The 23,039-nt window shown below is 33.5% G+C and overlaps 1 protein-coding gene across 6 annotated transcripts in view; it reads right to left on the bottom strand.

Annotated features, from left to right (window-relative positions):
- Skic3 (SKI3 subunit of superkiller complex) overlaps positions 1–22,991 on the bottom strand; it is a 91,546-nt gene extending 68,555 nt beyond the window's left edge. For 4 of the 6 annotated variants that reach the window (XM_048811453.1, XM_015483722.2, XM_048811454.1 and 1 more), the window contains exons 1-10: positions 22,903–22,991; positions 17,800–17,866; positions 14,149–14,295; positions 12,426–12,515; positions 9,050–9,193; positions 7,707–7,798; positions 7,206–7,281; positions 6,509–6,649; positions 3,482–3,580; positions 3,258–3,366 (exon numbers count right to left, since the gene is read on the bottom strand). In XM_048811453.1, coding sequence (XP_048667410.1) covers positions 3,258–3,366; positions 3,482–3,580; positions 6,509–6,649; positions 7,206–7,281; positions 7,707–7,798; positions 9,050–9,193; positions 12,426–12,515 — 751 coding nt within the window. In that variant the 5' untranslated portion in view covers positions 14,149–14,295; positions 17,800–17,866; positions 22,903–22,991. Of the gene's footprint in view, positions 1–3,257; positions 3,392–3,481; positions 3,581–6,508; positions 6,650–7,205; positions 7,282–7,706; positions 7,799–9,049; positions 9,194–12,425; positions 12,516–14,148; positions 14,296–17,799; positions 17,867–22,902 lie in introns of those variants that run through there. The other 2 variants (XM_048811452.1, XM_048811455.1) reach the window with 2 other exon arrangements.
- Positions 22,992–23,039: the final 48 nt, after the last annotated feature.

Genomic DNA, 23,039 nt, shown 5'->3' on the forward strand with positions numbered 1-23,039 from the left:
GGGGGGGGGGGGGGGGTGGAGATGACCATCAGTGCCTCAACCTATCAGGAGAGGAAAAACACTGGTCACATGATGTGACACCTTCTTAAGATATTCCTTTGCTAATGCCTAGAAGCACAATTATAGAAACAAAATGAGATTTCAGGAAACTATATTCATGCTTAACTCTGGTAACATATTCTCTATATATGACCAAGTGGCATTGACAGAAATTATCCATAGTGATCTCAAAAACTAGCAACAGTTACAACAATAATGAGTCTGTTTGAAGAGACAAGGAATATTCAGCTATTCCAGCTTCAATCCTCGATCCTCCTCTTCTCCATATTAATTCTTGTTGAGAATTCTAGCTAAATAAATATGTTTGGGGAGAAAGAAAAGAGAGAAAATAGACATCATTGTTTTTAAATAGTAAAAATTTATTTAACATAGGTACTCCTTTTAATGTTTAGAGGATTTGAAGGTTTTATGAGTATCCATAAAACATTGATTTTTTAAAAATTATAAACAAATGAAAGATCTGTAGAATTGAGGAAGGGGAATAGAGGAAGGAGGGAGAGAAAAAGGAAGTACTAGGGACTGAAGTGGAGCAAATTATATTCCATGCATGTAAAATTATGTCAAAATGTACTCCAATTTTATATATAACTACAATGCACTAATAAAAACATTTCAAAAAATAGTTTAACAATATTATTTTTATTTCTCCAAAAGGCAAGCCAGACTTGAAGTTGATGAATACTAAACACCAAGGGTATATAAAGAATGTTCTGAAGGTTGGATGCTATGGTAATACCTACAGAATTTTGTTTCCTGAATTTTACTTAAAAAAAAAAAAAGGTAGAATTTCTTAAAAAACTAATTCATTTCTGACATAACGAAGAAATTGACCACTATTACAGAATTTTTCTTTTAAATAAACCTGGCTTGAGAGAGGAAAAAATTTTAAAGTACGTATGTACATTTCTTTATGTTCACCTGCATTTTCTAATATTTCTAGAGCACAAAACCTTAAAGAAGCTCTTTTCTGCTTGTATTTGAATTTGAAGAACCAAAGTTTCTTATGCTTTCTCATTTCAGCAAGAAAGCAAAATTAATCAAAAAGGTCATTTAGCATGAAAGAACATTTCAATAGATGACAACTGTGAAAGCTATTCACCACTTGTTTTATGAAGCTTTACAAACTGACTCAAGCAAGACAAAGGATAATGAAATATATTTGTTTCCAGTGGAAGAGAACCCAATGATTAACTGTAGTGAAGCAAAAAATTCTGTAGATATTGAAATACTCTGGGGGAGGAAGGGCCAGAAATTTGGAGAGTTAAGAGATTTTCAGAAGTTCTTAATTTTCAGAATACATAGTTTGACTTAGAGTAACAATAAAAAGAAAACTATGCCTTCCTACTGCCCTGAATTAACAAACTTTCATCCCTAGAATAATACTTTATCTTAGAATAAACTTGAACTGTACCATTCCAAAAATTCTTGCAACAATTCAGTAGGGAAAGAATTCTCCCTTGATTTTGCTATATGTGTAAATATTTACCTAGTCACTCTTCTCTGCCATGATATAGACCTACTTTCTTTCAATTCTGCAAAATACCCATTCCCAAATCCTCTTTAACAATGATTTTTTTTCATTTAAACCAATACAATTTCTAATAAATTAGAATAATCCCTTTCTCTCTCTCTCTCTCTCATGGAGCATGTTGTCAGCTACTGCATTCATGAGTAAAACTTTAGGGTATTTGTTAATTTTATTTCTTCTATTATTTTTCAGGCTTTCTGGACTATAAGGGCCATGTTTACCTAACAAATACACGTTAAAGGCACATTCATGGTTGTTGAGAGAGCATTCCATCAGTTTTCAAAACAGAAATTTCAAAATATTCACTGGTACCATTTGGCATGTAAGCAGTCCAAGAATATGGGAACAGTACAAACCATTAATAGCTTAATGAGATTGGAGAGAAAAAGAATGATCACCAGTCATTAATTTCTCCTTAGCAACTATACCAGGAGAAAAAGGAATGGAGGGATGGGTTCCAAAGGTCATACAATAAGGAAAATCATTCCACTTATCTTTAGAACACATTGGATCTTATGTTTAAATATGAAAAAACTGGGTGATTTTGGAATTACGTTTCCTAACAGAGGAAAAATACACACAAAAATCCACACACATGACCCTTATGCTGATAATCTCTTAGCACACCTCATCTTCTTTGGCCTCAATACAGCATTTATAATGTCCAGAAGCCCTTTCCTCTTGAAATGCTCCTGCAGGTGACACTACTACAATTATTCTCCTACCCCTCTAAAAATTTATTATCCCCTTCTCACAATTCTTCCTCCTGGCCTTAAATGCAGCAAGTTAAATTTCTGAGTTATTTTTCTTCTTATACCTGCTAACTAACCACTTGTTCCTATTTTTCTCCATCATTATAATCTAAGTTCCACTTCAATTACTTTGATTTAAAGACAGTCTTAATAATTAGGTCTCAATTATAAAACTAGTTGCTTAGTCTGTCATGACAGACCTTAGTAATCTCCTTTTTCAACTGCTCTTTCCTTCTATTTTGCTTCCCATCTTGGTCTCCCACCTTCCCCTCTGTTCTCTTCTCCCTTTCTCTGTCCTTTTCCTTTCTCTTCAAATCAGCTGGCATTGCCCAGATCAGCCTTTTTCCCTTAGGTTTCTCTGATGTCATCTACTCCAATTCACTTTTACTTAGACAAAAGATGTTTCCATTTTCCAACCTATGTGTCTAGCTTTGTTATTGATCTCACATCTCTCACTAACTTACCTTTCATACAAACCATCATTCCATAGTGAGTCAACTTTTCAGGAAAATTGAAAGTTAAAATTGACTTTTCCTTTCTTTTACCTCTAAGAATCACTTTTTTTCTTTTTTTTCATTCATGGGTTCCTTTCTATGACTCCCTTTTGTGCTCTGAGTTCATTCATTGCTATTATCAATCTACTTGCTCTAGTTTATCTTCTATACAACCTATTCTGTACACCATGTTAGCTTAAGACCTTATACTTCATCAATTAACTCCCGATGATACTGTTTTCTCAAGGTACTAAAAAGTACTCTTGCAAGTCTACTACTGTTATTTCCTTCCTTTTATGTCCAGAAATACAGAAACTGTATCTTACATATTGTAAGCACTAAAATATTTGTTGATTGATACAAACATCACTCCCACACAATCACATAGCTCTAGGACACACAAGATAATAAGGAAGAAATTACCTGATTCAATTAAATGCAAACAGAGCACTTCTAATGGATACTGTATGGTGGGATAGATGTTTATCATTCCTTCACAAGCCTTCTTCAACCTAGCAGTCTCATGAGGAAACTTGAAAATACAAAAGCAAAATAAACTAAACTCCAATAGTAGTAAAATGCATTTGTGAACACTTTCCTGATTAGAAATAAAACTCACTTTAAAGATTTTTTAAAAATTTACTTACTTTCGATAAACACTGAATGAAATGCCTATACAGTACTTGATGATCTTCACTGGGAATCTTATCTGATAAGCCCAGGGCATTCTCGAATGCAGTTAAAAGCTGAAACAAACAAAAAAAGTATTCATGTATAAACTTAAATGACAAATGTGATAAACAGTTGAATGTATAAGACTCCCGTATACAAACTTCAAGTAGCTGCAAAACAAAAAAACCAAAAGTACATACAAATTTTAGAATATATTTTAACTCTAACTGGCCAGCAGACTACACTAAACTAATAAATGATAACTAGAATTTAATAACATTTTTAATTAAATTAAATTAAACATTCTTCCATTCTTTGCTGTCTCCTACAAAGAAATCAACCAGAACAGTCTTATATGCTAGTATAGCTGTTATTGTTCACATCATTTTGAAACCATCTCTTCTGAAATCATTAACATATTCTTTGGAACATCTCCAGTAGTAGCAAATCTTCAACCTTTAAAAAACAACTGTGGGGAGGTGGGCAGGGAATATACCTCAGTTGACAGAGTTCTTGCCTTGAATGCACAAGACCCTGGATTTAATCCCCAGCATCACAAAAAAAAAAAAAAATAGAAATTGTGGGGCTGGGATTGTGGCTCAGTGATAAGAGCACTTACCTGGCACATGTGAGGCACTGGGTTTGATCCTCAGCACCATATAAAAATAAATAAACAAAATGAAGGTATTTTGTCCATCTACAACTAGAAAACTTTTAAAAATTTTTAAAAACTGTATATAGCACTTTGCTTCTGGCAAAAGAGATAAGACTGAACCGTAATGAAATAATTTCTCATAAAGTATTATCTGACTTTGAAGAAAATTCCAAGAAGCCTTTTAAATAAGTCTTGCTCAAGAACAGCAATACTAAAACCCAAGGCAAGCACTTTAAAACACTTTATAATCATTTATATTGGTTATATAAGTTCTACATCTTTTAATAAATATTTTATGACTTAATTTACTAATGAAGTTTACCACCTCAAATTTTATTTGGTAAATACGATACAAAGTCTTCATGAATAAGTAAAATTTCAATGCTCTGAAAAAGTTAATGATCTTAACAAAAATGAAGATTAACTAAAAGTTAAAGCTAATGGTTTTTCAAAAAAATAATGAAATTATTCTAAATAGAAAATGATGACTTTTTTGTGAACACTCTTAACTCAAGGTGAAAATAACCCCTCTCCTAACCTTTGAATCTATTTTTAACAGCCAGAAATTCTTTTTTTATTTATTTATTTTTATTTGTTTTAATTGGATATGATTGGATTGGATATGATCACTGCATGCTATGCACATATGTGAAAAGATCACACTGAACACAAGTTATATGTGTTAATGTATAAAAAGTACAAGTATAATTGAAGCTGGAGATGTAGAGGCTGCTCCTAACATCACAAAGCACTAGGTTTCTTCCCTAGCACACACAAAAAAAGAAACAACCAAATAAACATACTGGCAGGCAGACAACAGCTGGGCACAGTGGTAAATGCCAAAAGTCTCAGCTACTTGGAAGGGCTAAGGCAGTGAGATCACTTGATCCTAGGAGTTCAGAGACAGTCTGGTCAACATAGCATAACAATTAATTATCTTTTATGGAAGAGTACAGTACATACAAATCAAAAAGACATTTTGTTTTGATATGTGCTTAGATATTCTGGTACCTTATATTATTCTAAGAAAAATACTGAAGCCATATTATAAAGGTGTGATTTAAGAGAAGCTGGTAAGCTATTTCTTTCTTTTATCACTACTCAATTTCTTCTACAACTGCACCTATGCACAGATTAACCACCATTATCACGTAGGGTTTGGATCTTAAATGATCCCAAAGGCCATGTATTAAAATCTTATTTGCCAATTTATGGCACTTTTGGAAATGGAGGAAAATTTAGGAAACAGGACCTAATCAAAGAGGTTAGGTCAATGGGGATGCCTTCAAAGGGTATATCAGGACCATGGTCCCTTCTTTTCCCTCTTTTCTTCCTGGCCACCATGGAGTAAGCAGTTTTGCTCCACCATGTACTCCCCACCATGATGTTCTGTCTTGCCATAGGCCCAAAGCAATGCAGCTAGCTGACCAGGAACTGTAATCTCTAGAAGAGTAACCCAAAAATAAATAAATAAATAAATAAGACTTTTCTCCTTTTAATTTGATTTTCTCATATATTTTGTCTTAGTAATGGAGAGCTAACAAACCACACAAAAATAGAGAAAGATCTTATTCTTACATTTTATCCTTAGATCTTAGGACACTACCTAACACACATACTCAATAAATATTTTCTGAATAAAGAAACAAATTAATGAGTGAACAAATAAGCAAACACAAGGAAATGAATTTTCTATTCCATACAGAGTCTGTAACTATTAAAAATTCCATTTGGTTTAAAAATTCCATTCAAATACATGAATAAATTGAGTAGCTATTTATTATAATAAGAAATTAGGCTGACTTTGAGAATCACAAACAAAAAAAGTATTACAGAGATATTTTCCAAGTATGGTGCAATAATCAATGTTTTTACAGAAAAAAAATTCTTTTTTTTTAATTACTTGAAAATCTGCTCCCTAAAAAGGAGTATTATTCAGGTATAAATTCTCTAACTAGTTAAGTTGTTAATTCTCAAAGTAATTCAGTACTCAGTTCATAAGTTCACATCTTCAAAGTACAATTTTTAGAAATTAAAAAAAAACAATTTTTACAGTTTTTCCCCTAGGGCATAAAGTTATTGATTTATTGTGAATTCTTATGAATACAAGGGAAGGAAATTCTAATGCTATTGAGTACCAATTCCACTCCCTCCAGACTTCATGAGACCGCAGGCCAATAATGCTAACTTTATCAGGAAGAGCCCCTATGAATGTAAAATTACACTTACAAAATACCTCATCTGACAGACAGTATTATCCTATATATTCATTATGTTTCCATTTTCTAAATTAAATTAAAGGATTAATTTTCATGATACAAACTGTGAAGAATAAATAAGTTAATACCAATTGCTGGGTTTCATTATTCTGATCTTCCATACTCTCAGCCAGCAACTGAGTCAATTTCCTCCATAGCTGATGAAGCTCCTGGTTGTCTGCACCTTCTTCTTGCCGTGTCTTTATCAATCTGTGCCATGTTCGAGCCACCTATTAAAAAGGAGATTTAAAATGATTGTTATCTTAAATACAATAAAAAAAAATAAATGACAAATGAAAAATGCAAAATCTGGAAATAAAGAAAAAATACTTCTTATATCCACTAATATACAAAAACAGCGTAAGCAAAGAATTCCATCTATTATGAAACCTATAAAATATATGCTGATTGGGCAAATCCACAGAGTACTTCCATCAGAAATATGATGTGAGATACCAGAGCAGATACAAAACTGATGACCACAGTTCCCAACACCTACAGCTTAAATCATCAGCTACAGAGACACCACAGTGGTCACCAAGTTCCACAGATGACACTTTTAGTTATTTAATTTATAACTCACCCTGTTTCAAAAAGATCTAGAAGTTATGATACCTTAAATTTGAATTGTTTATAATTGCCAAAGCATTGTAATTTACCTCTTAAAGTCTTATGATATCATACCACATATTAATTTTTAATTTTTACTTAGACAAAATGATAGCTTTCTTCTAACAATAGTTTTTATTAAAAGATGTCTAAGACATTAGAAAACCATTAACCAACCTCTAGGTGTTTCTTTTCTTGGTAATAGAGATCCACAAGTTTCTTACAGACATCACACCACTTCTGTTTGTCAACACTTAGATCAAAAACAACAGAAAATGACTTTTTAATCTGATAATGAAAATAATCAAGAACTTAAAGCACTAAAAATTAAAATATCTCAATAATATTAGCAGGTTCTATTTTATTGAAAAATACCACAATAAAATTTTGTAAAAAGAGTCTTTTGTTAAAAAAATTTAAAAATAAAAAATTTAAGAAATGTCATTTTTCATTATATTGACTAAAAGTAATACCAAAATTCTCAAATTAGTCAATCTTCTTACTAGGAATGTTTTGATCCTATTTTAATCATAATCAAGAGATTGTATTATAAACATTTGAAAGAAAAATGCTTCCCAAATCCCAGTAAATGCTTGGCATACTTCTATATAATTTTTAATCAGTTTACTCTAATTCAAGCTTATAAAAAAAAATAGTCATTCCCTATATATTCATTACCTTTCATAAAGATCCAGGAGTTTTTGGTAAACACCCGGTAAGTCATCCTTAGCATTTATGTGATTACACTTCTCATACAAGCTTGCTAAACCCTAAAAAAGAAATAGTAGCAATTATTTTTATCTAAACATCCGATATTCCTACATTCATTTATTTTGCTAAATAATGTGATAACCTCTAAATATTATTTGCAATAAAATATTACCATATTTTACACATGAAATGATATGTGTGGAATTTGCCTCCAAATAACTGGGAGTGGGAGAAAGCAGATGAAAGGACAGGTTTGAAAAAATACTGATGTGGGTGGATTTTTGTTGAATCTGAATGAAGGGCATAAAGAGGTTCATTATTCCATTCTCTTCACTTTTCAAAATGTATTTTAAAGTGTTTCACAATAAAAAAAAAATTTCAATGAGGTAAAAAACATGGCACTACTTTTTAAAAATGATTCAGTATGTTTTGAAACAGCTTTATTGAGATATCATTTATATGGAAAAATAATTTAAGATATACAGTCTGATGTTTTTGATATATGTACACATTGTAAAATAAGCACCACAATCAAGCTAAATAATGTATTCATTAACTATGTAGTTACCCTTTTGTGTATTATGTACAGGTATATATGTACAGGTGAGAAGATTTAATTTTAGATGTGTTTTGAATGACACTACTTCTATGATACAAATTGAAAAAATATTCAAGTAGTTTGTGAAATTTTTCACTTTTGCTTCAAATGCAGCCATTTCTCTAAGGGTATACCAGGTACCCTCACCCAAGTTCTTATTCATCTGAACCTGAAATAAGTTCATACTTACCAGAGCCTACTGCTTCCTATTAATTAGCTTCAAAGATGTAATTGACACATGAAACAAATTCATTAAATATGAAAAAGTTAGAGAATCCAACTAAAAAACATTAAGATTGACACGAATAAAGAATTTAACTTGGACTTTAAGAGAGGGAAATGAGAATTTGACATTATTTTATTTTTAGAAAACATTTATATACAATTCTTTTCCCCCTGGTAAGCATAAAGAATATTCTAGATATCTTTTTAATGTACCTATAATTATGTTAAAGATTTATATAGTCGATCAACTTGGGTCCTTGCTTTCAGAAATAGTCCATTAGGTAGAATGTTAAATAGTGATACATAGTATTCTTTAGCAACACTTTTTTTAAAAAACTAATTATAGGCTTAAAAGACCAGTAAATTTAATTTTTTTCTTATATGGGGCAAAAAGACGTTTAAATGTTTAACATTGTCATTTATACTTTGAAAAATACAAAAACAAATTATTTCCCATGTTATAGGGGAAAAAAACATGTCTACATACCTGCCAAGCTAGTAATTGGTTTGGTTCTAGTTCAGCAGCTTTCTTATAGGCACCTTGGGCCTGATCAGGTTGTTCTAGCTCTGCTGCAGCAACACCAATAAAAACCCAGGCATTGTAGTTATTTTTCTCTTGTTTTAAGACTGTCTGATTAAAAACAAAATTAAAAGAAAGTCATTTTATTTTTGAAACTATTGAACAAACAACAACAAAGTAACAGTCTATTAAAAATCAGGAAATCTGCATCTATCACTAACAGAGAGGCCTGGAATGCTATTTAATCTCTCTAGTTTCAGTTTCCTCAGGGAACTGAACTGCATTAGTGATTGTAAAGGGTTTGGAATATGAGGGATGGATAGATAGATAGATAGATAGATAGAGAAAATTTGGGGGGTGGGGTGATACCAGAGATTGAACTCAGAGGCGCTTAACCACATAGCTACATCTCCAGCCCCTTTTGTATTTACTTTAAGATAGGATCTCACTGAGTTGCTTAGGGCCTCGCTAAGTTGCTGAGGCTGGCTTTGAACTCACATCTCCCACCTTCAGCCTCCTGAACTGCTAAGATTACAGGTATGCGCCAACATGCCCAGCTGAAGTATATATTTTTAAAGCTGCCCAAGTGATCCTGATGCCTCCATCAAATGCCCCCTCCTACTCTTTGAGAATACTGGGTAAGTATAAAACAGCTTGAAGTAGAAAGCAGGGAAAGAAAAACAAAACTAGTTCCTAAAATGAAATTAGCTTCTTAAGGTTTTATATATTCTAGAGAAAATAAGAACTTTACTATGAGTTGAACCAACTTAGGTTTATGTGTATCCACCTAACACTTCCAGCAATCTATCATCAATGTGCTGCACAAGTCCCATTCTATCTAATAATGCTGCCTCCTAAAAAACCATAACAATGAGATCATTAACTACCAAAGTTCAGTTCTAAACTCTGGGCCCTTATTAATGTTTATGTCCCCAACATCAGGTCCAAAGGCTCACACATAACTGTCAAATAAATGATAAATGGCATAGTCATCTAACAATCAGCAATTACTGGTTTTCAAAATCTGAAACAGATTTTTAAACAGATAATTACAACAACGTGGTGAAAGCAGGTATAAGATTCTGAGAGAACATAGAGGAAAAAATACCTAACTCCATCTGCACAAACTGGAAAAGCCTTCTCTAAAGGGATGATCACACCATATTATAAAGCCCCACAGGTAGACAAGGTGATGATCAGACAAAGCCACAGCAAATACACTAAGAAGCAACATTTCTTTTTTAAAAATTCATTTATTGTCAACCAACATTCTAGGTTACTAAATAAGTAATCAGACATCTGTCACTGATTTAGTCTCCATTTGTGTTTTCTAGTTGAGTACCTTCAGTATAAACCTTCAGTATGAACTAGTTGGTAGAATTCATATCCGAATTTTGCATGAAATATACTGAAGAATGCTATGATGCTGCTGTATATAACAATAGAAACAGGTTCACATGTGCTTTATTCGTTCAATAAGACTACTGCTTAAGGAAATAGTCCTTCTCCCCTTCTTTCATTCAATCTACCACCCTAACCCAGTATAAACAGACTGCCCACCTTCTTCTGTATTAAGATTAGTACTATCATGGCCTCATATCCCTGCTGGCCTCACAGTCACCACTGGAAATGTGCACTTCACAAAGATATTCTTATCCTATATTTCTCCTAATTTTGCCCAGTTCCCTCTCTACCACTCTCCTAAATTCATCAGTGTGCCCTTTAGAATGCCCAATCTGGATCAGCCAAGTTCCCTCCATATTTTCAACCTTTTTTTTAACTGTAGTAAGTTCTGCCTGGACTGAAATCTGGCTATTCCCTTATCAATCTCATATGCTGCAGCTAACTTCCTATCTCTTATATACTTAATACCACAGTGCCAGAATGAGAAAGAAGTTCTCCTTGCCTACACTGTTACCAACATTCCTCTTCTGTTTCTCCTTCTTCAAAAACACCACTATCTTTGAGGCTCAAGTCATCCAACTATACTGCAAAAAATACTCTCCTTGTTACTATTACCATCAACAAACTCGTAGGAACTACTCTGTTCTCAAATATTTAAGCAAAAATTTTCTATCCATCTTCTCCTCCTCAATTCCCATATTCATTCTAACATTCATGTTGATGTCCCATTGAACTGTAGCCTCTCAGTTACTTAACCTTCCCACTTTTCCCCACCATCTAAAAATAAGATTTCCAACTATTCTGCCCTTCTCCTGTCTTTCCAGTTCAATTACTATAATGGACTCATGGTAACAAACTTCTGATAACTCTAATTTTTTTACACCACCCCCTTTTCTACTACTTATTACCCCACTTTTAATTTCTCATCCCTCCTTACCCAGCCTGGACTCCATAACCCATCAGTGTCATCACTCCCGTTCACAACTCCCTCAACTCCTCTGACTGTTTCCCCTCTTCTTTCTCACCATCCATAGCTGAACCCCACTCCCATCTCCAAAGGTGAGAACAGACAGAAATAAATAAATAAATAAATAAGACTAAGAAACAAAAAAAGCCCCAAGCCAGACAAAAATTGGCCTATGTAGAACTTACATTCTGGCAGAGTTGGGGTGCAGATAATATGTAAGATTAAAAAATGGAATATATAGTGTAATAGAGGTATTCCAAGGACCTCAATATGAAGTAAGAAAAACACATTTAAGTTCACTGTTCACTTTTAATAACATGTAACTTTAAATAGGCTCTTATTAGAGCCTTGTAATCCTTACAATTCTTACTAGTAGCTTGTTTTGTCAAGCTGCTTCAAGGCTTCTTTTGTCTCAAACCTTCTATAAAAATCCTTTCTCACTATTAGTTTATACTTCACCAAGAAAACAGAGGCCTGCAGAGGGAATGCTCTTATCTTCAAGAGCCCTCCTCTCAAGCTCTAGATCCCATCCTAACCTTCCCAAGGACTTCACTACGCTAGCACCTTCTATTTCTCCCTCACATTCAATTTCTCCCTTTCGCAGGGACATTCCCATCAGCATACAAAAGAGCTTTAGAATCCTGATTCTCCCATCCACAAACAAAATATAACTAGAACGTCAATATACCATTAAAGAATACAAACTTTAAGATATAAAATAACCCATCTAAAAATATTTATGACACATTCAGGTTTTAACAATATGCCTTCAATAATTTACCAATAAAGAAAAAGACAAAATGAAGTGTGGCTTAATTTTTCCTACTAAGGAGTTATTAATTCAACCACGCCACTTGTCCTACTAAATGGTCTTATCACATTTGTTGCATGTAGACAGTAAATGATTCACACCATACAACACTTATAAATGAGTAACATACTTTTATTGTGGAAGAAACAAATATCAGATACCTTGCAATGTTTCAAAGCTTCTTTATATTCTTTGTTTCTAATTGCATCTCTTGCACTTTTTAGAGCAGTCTTCACTTCTTTGCTGGACATCTGTCAAGGCAAGAAACCCAGTTGAATCCACAAGAAATCTACCTAACTGTAAGAGTCTCAACAAACTTAACCATATGAAAAAGGCACCTGTGTTTTCTCTCTACTACCATATAGCTTATTCTCTCACCTCTTCAGATATTTATTCAAATGTCACTTTCTAACTGAAATCTTCCCAAGATATATAATTTAAAATTTTAAATCTTCTATCTCCCTATTCCCATTATATTCCCGTTAGCCCTCCCCTTATTTTTTCTTCAAAACATATTTCTAATACACTATATATTCTATTTTTTATCTTACTTATTATCTGCACCCCCAACTCTTCCAGAATGTAAGTTCTATATAGGCCAGATTTTTGTCTGGTTTGGGGCTTTTTTTGTTTGCTTTTTTTTACTGCCTCATTCCCAGAACCTAGTCTTTGACAAATTATAGATGGTTGATAAATAGGTTGAAATTGAGCTATACTTAAATTATACTCACTTTCCATATTTTTTGGCTAAAATAAAGATGATCTTGTAGGTCAGCACCCAAAATACATACGGTTCTCAATCCAATTTTATAAGCAAGATCCAAAAGAATAAGCCCAAACAGAGTAAAATTTAGTCTTACACAGAATAAGATTTAGTAAATTATACAGAGTAATATTCAGTAAATATGATGGGAAAGTTTAAGGAAGTTTAAGAAAGCATTCTGTTTTAATATTAGTTTCTGAAAAATATAAATCAGAATATCAACTGCCTTCACATAAGGATTACTATAAGATTATTTTCTCTAAAGAGAAATAAACACAATGTTTATACATGAATGGTAGCATAATGAATATGAAAAAGGATTATACAATAACTTCAGCCATAAGAAGATACTTCAATTGGTAGACAAAGTATTTCTTCATTTAATGTTAAGAAATATGGTACTGAGCATGGAACCCAAGGGTACTTTACCACTGAGTTACTTTTAAGACAGTGTCTCACTCAGTTGCTGAGAGTGTCCAGGCCAGCCTAGAAGTTACAATCCTTCCATTTCAGCTTCCCAATAGCTGGGATTACAAGCATAAACCACCACGCCTAGTAAATTAATTTGATTTTAAGTAAATTAGCCTATTTTAAGTTTTATAATTTATTCTGGCTTACCAGGAGGCAATCAAATCAATCACAATTCAATATTGAAAACAAAAGAAACATTTGCATGTTCTGCCAACTTCATTTATTTCTAATTTCATCAGAAAGGCAAAACAAAATTGAATAAATATTAAGTAGTAATAGACTCTAGATGTTTTAATCAACAAAATGAATCAAAAACATGAATTACTAATATATTACTAATCAACAAAATGAATCAAAAACATGAATTACACTAATAATACTTTATATACAAGGAGGGTGATGTACAAGCCCAAATCCAAAGAAATTTGTGAAGTTAGAGGTTAAAAAAAATATATTTTTGACTTAAAGAAAATAATATAATACATAAAATAATATAAAAATTAAGATGCCATAAAAGCAACTTCTTTATAGCCAGAACCAGATTCTTCAAATAGGCAAAAAAAAAAACAAAATCTTACACCTAATTATAATAATTACATAATTTAAAGCAAAGTATTTCATATGCTCTTATTTGAAAACTACTGCCTCACCTGAAATTATCTTGGTATTAATTTATGGGTGAAAACTTGAGAAGGATTCTTTTGTAGTTTACAAATCTCAATGATTAGGTAACAGAGTTCAATGCTGATTTCACAGATTTTCATAAACCTGTTTCCTTTGGTAAAATAACCCACAGACTAAAAAAGAGAGAGAGATAACATCAATGACGATAACCAATCTAGATCAATGAAAAGAAACTTTCAAGTAAAAAAATCAAGAACAAAAGCAGCCTCAAAATAACACCAAACAAAAAAAAAACAGAAGACTACCACCTTTTCAGGATGAATATCACCATCTCTTCTACAACCTACTATTTAAGTGGGAGCATATACATAAACAGTAGAACCAACTGGCATTAAAACTACATGCAGTCCCCAAGCTATTCACTGCACATGATATAAAAAAAGGTCCCTGTTCTAAAGAATACAATATACATCAAGAGAAAGACCTATGACATATGAATTACTAGAAAACCAAATACTAAACCACAGATGATTAAGTAGAAGTGCAGTAGGAATTCAGAGGAAAAAAAGGTTTGTGATGTAATTGATGGCTACTAAAAGAAGACAGGACTTAAGAATGGAAGAAAGAGGGCTGGGGTTGTGGCTCAGTGGCAGAGTGCTTGCCTTGCACATGTGAGGCATTGGGCTCGATCCTTGGCACCACATAAAAATAAATAAACAAAATAAAGATATTGTGTCTATGTATAACTAAAACAATATTTTAAAAAATGGAATAAAGAAAGAAAATCACTCCACATGTGCATGTACACATATATAATAACAAATCCCATAATTATATACAACTATAATGCACCAATAAAAAATTAAATTTTAATTTCAGGGAAATGGAAGGAGACCCTCATTGTTATACAAAAGTACATATAAGAGGAAGTTAGGGGAAAGGGAAAAAAAAAAAAAACAAGAGAGAGAAATGAGTTACGATAGATGGGGTAGAGAGAGGGGAGGGGAGAAAAGGGGAGGGGAGGGGGGATAGNGGGAGGGGAGGGGAGGGGAGGGGAGGGGGGATAGGAAGGGGATAGGAAGGGCAGCAGAATACAACAGACACTAGTATGACAGTATGTAAAAACGTGGATATGTAACCGATGTGATTCTGCAATCTGTATACCGGGTAAAAATAGGAGTTCATAATCCACTTGAATCAAATGTATGAAAATATGATATGTCAAGAGCTTTGTAATGTTTTGAACAACTATTTTTTATAAAAAATAAATAAATAAATAAAAATTAAATTTAAAAAAAGAAAGAAAATTACTCCAGTCAGAAAAAACTGTATTAGCAAAGAGACAGAAATGACTGTGGCAAGCTTAAGAAACAATAAGAAAATCATGCTGAATGGAACAGAAATGACTCACGAAAGAATAGAAGAAACAAGATTAGACAGGTAGAGTCTAAGATTACAACTTTTAAAAGTCACACAGACAAATCTGGACTTAAATACAGCAACAAATAGGAAATCATTAAAAACTTTTTAAGTAGATTGTTTCTAAAGATCACTAGAATCAAACTTCACTGTCTCTTGGTAACCCATTCCAGTCTTTCCATATTCATGTGTCTCCATATATAATTACAATTCCTTATGCTGCAGTGCAATTCTCTAGTAATCTATTCCCATTCCTTCTGCATTTGAAATGACATTTCTCATTGCTAACAGTGAGGACCTCAATCTTCATTTAATGTGTATATGTATGAGTGTGTGTGTCCACATGCATGCATGCTTATTTAAATTTCAGGAGATTAATTTCTAAAGAAACAAAATATTGGAACCTTAATTACCTAAAAACTACTTCTCTCCTTTTGAGGAGAAAGGAAGCAGATCATTCACTAAGTTTTCAAGCAAACCTTTATTGAGGACTAACCATCCACTGGGTACTATTGAAACCCATTTCCTTTTTTTCTTAATTCTAATTTGTTATATATGACAGCAGAATGCATTACAATTCATATTACACATATAGAGCACAATTTTTCGTATCTCTGGTTGTACACAAAGTATATTCACACATTTGTGTCTTCATACATGTACTTAGGGTAATGCTATCCATCTCATTCCACCATCATTTTTACCGCCTCCTCCCTTTCCCTCCCACCCCTTTGCCCTATCTAGAGTTCATCTACTCCTCCCATGCTCCCCCTCCCAATCCCATTATGAATCAGCCTCCTTATATCAGAGAAAATATTCAGCATTTGGTTTTTTGGTATTGGCTAACTTCACTTAGCATTATGTTCTCCGACTCCATCCTATGAATGCCATGATTTTATTCTCTTTTGTTGCTGAGTAATATTCCATTGTGTATATATACCACATTTTCTTTATCCATTCATCTACTGAAGAACATCTAGGTTGGTTTAACAGTTCAGCTATTGTGAACTGTGCTGCTATAAACATTGATGTGACTGTGTCCCTGCAGTATGCTGTTTTTAAGTCCTTTGTGTACAGACCAAGAATTTTTCTACTACCAACCTAAAACATTTTTATCCAATATAAATCAAGATTAAAAAGTAGCAACTATATTTAAGAAGAAATAGTGATAGTCATGCCAAAAAGGCAATGATATAAATATCCTCAAAACTATCAGCCATAGATAAATTGATTGATATGTCCTAAAGTGCCCAGGTGAGGGGCTGGATTATTTCACTTAGATGATGGTCTCCAGTTCCATTCATTTACCAGCAAATGCCATAAAGTCATTCTTCTTTATGGCTGAGTAATATTCTATTATGTATACATACCACATTTTCTTTATCCATTCATCTGTTGAAGGGCACCTCAGTTTCCTCCATAGGTTGGCTATTGTGAACTGTACTGCTATAAACATTGATGTGGCTATTTCACTGTAGTATGCTGATTATCTTTCGGATATATATAGGAGACGAATAGCTAGGTCATATGGTGGTTCCATTCCTAGATTTTTGAGGAATCTCCATATTGCTTTTCAGAGTGTTACAACAATTTGCAGTCCCACCAACAATGTATGAGTATACCTTTTCCCCCACAACTTCACCAACATTTATTGTTACTTGTATTCTTGATAACTGCCTTCTGACTGGAGTTAGACGAAATCTCAATGTAGTTTTAATTTGCATTTCTCTAATTACTAGAAATGTTGAACATTTTTTTCATATACTTGTTGACCATTCATTCTTCTTTTGAAAACTGCCTATTTTGTTCCTCTGCCCATTTATTATTTTTGTTTTTGATTTTATTTTTGTTTTGTGTGTGTGTATGTGTGTTAAGTTTTTTCAGTTCCTTGTATATGCCCACTTTGAGGAGGAGGTGGAAAAGATTTTCTCCCATTCTATTGGCTCTCTTTTCATGCTCTTAATTGTTTCCTTTGCTGTGAAGAAGCTTTTTAATTTGATGCTATTCCACTTATTGATTTTGATTTTACTTCTTGTGTTTTGGAGTCTTTTAAGGAAGTCAGTTCCTGAGTTGACATAATACTCTGAAATCTAGTAACAAAAATTACTTTGACCTTGTTCAACCTTACCATTTCCTCGCTGTATTATGATTTACAAAATCTATGCCATTAAATCTTTCTTCTGAAAGGAACCAGTAATAGCAATCATTAAGTAAATATAGACTCTAGATGCTTATCAATAAGCATTTTAGACACTTACCTTTTACTTATTATCACCACCTCTTTCTTCTTCTTGAATTGCAGATTGTTCTTTACCTGTTTTTCATCTGAATTAAATAAAAACAAATAAGATAATAATATAAAAGGGATAACATCCATAACCCCAAATATGAATTTTTTAAATATCATATTCACATTCAATTAATAATTTAAAACATGAGAAGTAATCATGTATAATTTTTAATCTTCTTTCTCAGTGAGACACTAATCTTAATCTTCAAATGTCTGAATTGGCATAAACTGCATTCCTACAGTCTCAGGTAATGAAAACAAAAGTCTTTTGGAGATCAGAAAGATTCTGAAAAAAAAAAAAAAAAATCAGAAACTCAATAAACACCAAGTCAAAATAAAGACTTAAGCCAAAAAAGAATATTAACTATTTCTATGCTATGTTGTTTTGAATCTAGGGAAACTGAGGGCACTTATTTACTACAAACTTTCAGCCTAACCATGCTAAAGTGAACCTCGTTCTAAGCTATATAAAGGGTTATAAGTATGTAAAAAGCTATCCACATTATGCAACTATATTAGTTGGAAAACTAAGGAAAACATTACCTCATGTGAACATGTCATCAGAAATATTTAAATAGCCATTAAAATATAACTACAAATACACAACTACAAATTCTAAAGATATTTTGATGACATTCTGAAATAGCTTATGTCAAACAAAACTACCTAAAATGCTTAATGGAAAGAATGAAGGTGGTTTGAAAAGCTGAATGAAGTGGAAAATAAACATGCTACTTCAGAATTAGGAAGTGCAAAATGTTAGGAGACACAGATACAGATGAACAAGGACCAGAAAGTAAGTTTACAAGACCAAAACATGTATTAAAATTTACCTAATACAATGGTCAGTTCAGCAGTAAAGGGTCTTACTGGTAAGAAAACAAAGTATGGTATTCCACACAAGAGATATTGAACATTTTTTCATATGTTTTTATTTATGTTATTTCATGTTTTTTATTTATGTTATTATTTTTAATGTTTAGGAAACTAAGATAAAAGTTAAAAATAGACAAAGTAAAATCCTGGGTTTATTCCACTGATTCCTTTAGCCTCCATCCAACAACTGACTACCCACCCCACCCTTGATTTTAATGTGTTACTCAGTCACTTCAACTCAGTTCTTATGAAGTACCACAGATTCTGTCAATCCTACGACTCTGTCATATTTACCTACCATGACTTAACCTGGTTGAGAAGGAGCTTAAGAAATCAACCCCTTTGACTTTGTTCAACCTTACCATTTCCTCGCTGGTAAGGTGAGGATATCACTTACCTGATATGCACATAGATAGAATGCCCGAACGCAAGTATATTAATTCTGTTCACCTGATCTGTTATCCTCTCAAGTAACTTCACTACTTTCCTGCCATTCCTAAAATGACTAGTATGATGGTAACCCAGTAGTTATATTAAATTTTTCTCTATATGTTCAAAATTCCCAAACCCTCTGCCACTTTCCTATACCTAGTTCAAGAAGTAATCTTCTTGTTTATCTTACTTAAAAGACAGCTATCCCCAAACATGAGTATCCTCTTCAAATTAAGTTACTACACAAATACTAGGGCAAAGCCTGCCACCAGGATCACTCCCTCCTCTGAACCACACTTAGCTGAGCCTGGAATTTAAAAGATACTTTAAATTATCCTACATATATATGGCCTGTGTTTCAATAAATCCATAAATGCAGTTCATAAATCTTTGGAGTCTCTTAATATTCAATACCTATTGAGCAATACAATACATACACAACAAATAGCTGATGATCTAGCTACAAAACCCTACCACCAAATGACATGGTAATGTTTCAATGTTACCTCACATTACTTTTTTTTAATCACCCCCCAGAGTTTTATACCTGTACATCTTTGCTCCTCCCATTCAGCCTGTCCACTGTTTATATTTTCATACTACACAGAATTCAAGTTCACGAGCTAAGCACGTAACCTTCCCAGACCAATCACACACTAGTTTGAACTTGTATATTTATTACCTATAGGTGCATTTCCAAAAATGTATTCTAAGAAACATTAGCATGCTTAAAGGTATCAATAAATGGCCTAGGAACTTTGTGACTACCATACATAATACATCTCACTCTTTCAAAGTCACAATGTATATTAGCACTTTTAAAGTCTCTGAGATGTCCTAAATACCCAAAAATAGTTTAATCAAGCAATTCTGAAATTTCTGTGATCATGAGACTTTTTTTTCCAGTGAAAACCAGATGACATTTTAAAAATGGTAGCATTCTCCAAAAGCATTTGGAATGTCTTGGTTTTCATTTTTTATTTGGCAATTAATTTGATAACTTTATGTTATTATTAAATTTATGTGTGTATAAATGTGTCTCCCAAAACTAGACCAGAAGTTCCTAGGATAACTGCTATAGGCAGCACACACAGTACTAATGAGAATTTGGACATTAAAAAGAAGTACAGGGAATCAAAAATTAGACCAAGACTCTTCAATTGAAGACTTTTCTGAAAAAGAGAGTAATTTACTAAAGCAAGCAATCCCTAACCTAGTAACCTTTAATTGATGATTTTAAGATACATACATATAACAGAGACTATTATGGGCTGAAACATACCCAAAATTCATATCTTGAAGCCCTAACACCAGTACTTCAGAATGTGAAAGTACTTAGAGATAACAAAGGTAATGAAGGCTAAGTGAACTCATAAAGGTGAACCCTAATCTAGACTATCATCTTTGGAAGAAATCTGGACACACCAGTGATACAAATGTATAGAAGGAAAGACCATATAAAGACACAGAAAAAAAAGCTGGCCATTTGCAAACTAAGAAAAGCAACCTCAAAAGTAACTAAACCTGCCAACTCCTTGATATTTGACTTCTAAACTCCACAATTATGAGAAAATTAATTTCTGTTGTTTAAACCAACCAATCTAATGTTTTATTATGACAGCCCCTGCAAACTAAAACAGAACCCCTATCCTCACTGCAACATAAATATACACACATGTGCACCTACAAAGTACATTTTCTGACAGTGTAAGTTAGTGATAAGTAAAAATGTTCCATGTTCAGAGGAGAGTGATCAAAACAATGAAGAAATCTAAAATTATATAACTAGCTGAAGAAACTGAGGGAAAGACTAAGAAAATTAAATTAGTGGAGTGGAGGTAAAGACAGTTCAAAGGGAGAGATTACCCATGTAAAAGTGGAGAGTAATGAATGAGTGGTTAAAAGTAGAGGCAGACTGACTGCAGTGCAAAAGAATAACTTAAAAATTTTTTTTAGTTGTAGATGGACATAATATCTTTATTTTTTTTAATGTGGTGCTGAATGCGGTGCCTCACATGTGCTAGGCAAGCACTCTATCACTGAATTACAACCCTCAAAATAATAACTTTTAATACTTAGACCTACACAAATGTGGAATGGACTGCTCAAAGGAAGTATGCTTCCCATCACTGGAGATGACAAAGCACAGCTGGATAATCCAATCATCAAGAATGTTGTAGGGCAAGCTGAATGGTCAGTTCAGCAGTAAAGGGTCTTACTGGTGAGAAAACAAAGGACTATAAATCAAGACTATAAATCTTAAAAGATTTTTTCCAGCACTGTCTCTAGAGCCCTGAAATATCTATCTTGTTTGAACCCACTGCAGCATCAGCTTTCCCTCACACTGCCAAGAGAAGAAAGAGGAGGAATAAGATGTGTTCTTGTAATCCTGTCATCAGAATAAAGGCCTGTATATACAAAGCCACAGAAAGTAAATATACCTCACAGAACCATTACTATGCCATGAAAAGAAGTTAAACAAAAATTTTATGAATCTTAAATTTCAGCAGATATTGTTCCTATGATAATGTCCTACATTCCAAATTAGCCCAAAACAACTTTGGAAACATATTCTGTTCTTGAGGGAGTCTACTTGTATTAAATTCCATAATGTACTATTATTTTAGGTATGTTAGGTTTGCTAAGAATGTAAGCTCCTTGTGGAAAAATCTAAAGTTTGAATTTCTGCATGTTCCCAGATCTGATTAGCATGATGCTTAACAATTCTGCTTCATAATACAAAACAAACTTAGTAGGTTGTCAGGAAAATTTGTAATTAATGGTGACAGAGTAGTGAGTTAAGGCACAATTTCCAGTCCTGCTCAGGCTGTCTCCCAGTGTGACCTTAAATCCATTCATTTAACCTCTCTGAATCTGCTTTCCTATCAGCAAAATGGTCAAAGTAAGAAAACATTCCTTGTAAAAGCACCTGGCACACAGTAGATATTAAGTATATGCTTAGTATAATACTCAGCACAAAATGGTATGTGAGTTATTAAATATTTAAGGTCTGACTCCTGTCACAATTATTCTACGCAAAAAAAAAAAGTTGCAGGATTTTAAAATTGTGTTGGTTTTTCTTTAAAAAAATAAGCTGTACAATTCCTCCTTTTCCTGAAAAAGATTAAAAACAATCGGTGTGATGTGCAATTATATACCTGAAACTATGATAATGAAATGAAGAATCTGGCTCTGAATCAGAAATCTGCTTCTTCCAGAATTCTCCAAAAGATTTAAACAATTAAAAGAGAATAGCTGATTACTCTGCAGCAAAACAACAGTATTTGGAACCTACGTCAATCAACTGAACACGTCACACAGCCCAACATTTGTTCCTTTAAGCTTCTGCTTGTTTTTCTCCTTTGCACTCAGAAGGCAAGGAACAAACTAAGCTTTTCCCCGCCTAGAACCTGAAACTTCTTACCAGGCCCCACTTTTCACAATAAATCCTACTGCATAGGCAAAGAGAGGTAACCAGATAAGGTAGGCTAGAATTTTCCTTAAAAAGGGAATTCAGGTGCCCTAAAGTATCCGCACCGCATCTGAACGCGTCCAGGCAACGCCCCATAAGGAACCGCCCCACCCAACTTAAGTGACAGACACGCCGCCACCTCATCAACGCCCGGTTCACGCTCTCGCGGAACACTAAGCCACGCATGTTCGGCGCAAATCGAACAGCACCGGCCCCGATCCTTTCTCAAAGTACCATTTCAACTGCCTTTAGGCTCCAATTTATGCAAAAACGACCGCGAACCAAACCCACCTGAGACAGATTCGGCTCCTACAGAAACGCCAAGTCCGAAGTGAAGGCGCATGCGCCTTTCCCAGGCATCGCTCACGTGACTGGGAGGGGCTGGGGTTAGTATGCTCGGCATTTGATTAAAAGGACTTAACGTGGGT

Source organism: Marmota marmota, unplaced genomic scaffold, assembly GCF_001458135.2.
Source record: "Marmota marmota marmota unplaced genomic scaffold, marMar, whole genome shotgun sequence".
Classification (NCBI taxonomy): Eukaryota; Metazoa; Chordata; class Mammalia; order Rodentia; family Sciuridae; genus Marmota; species Marmota marmota.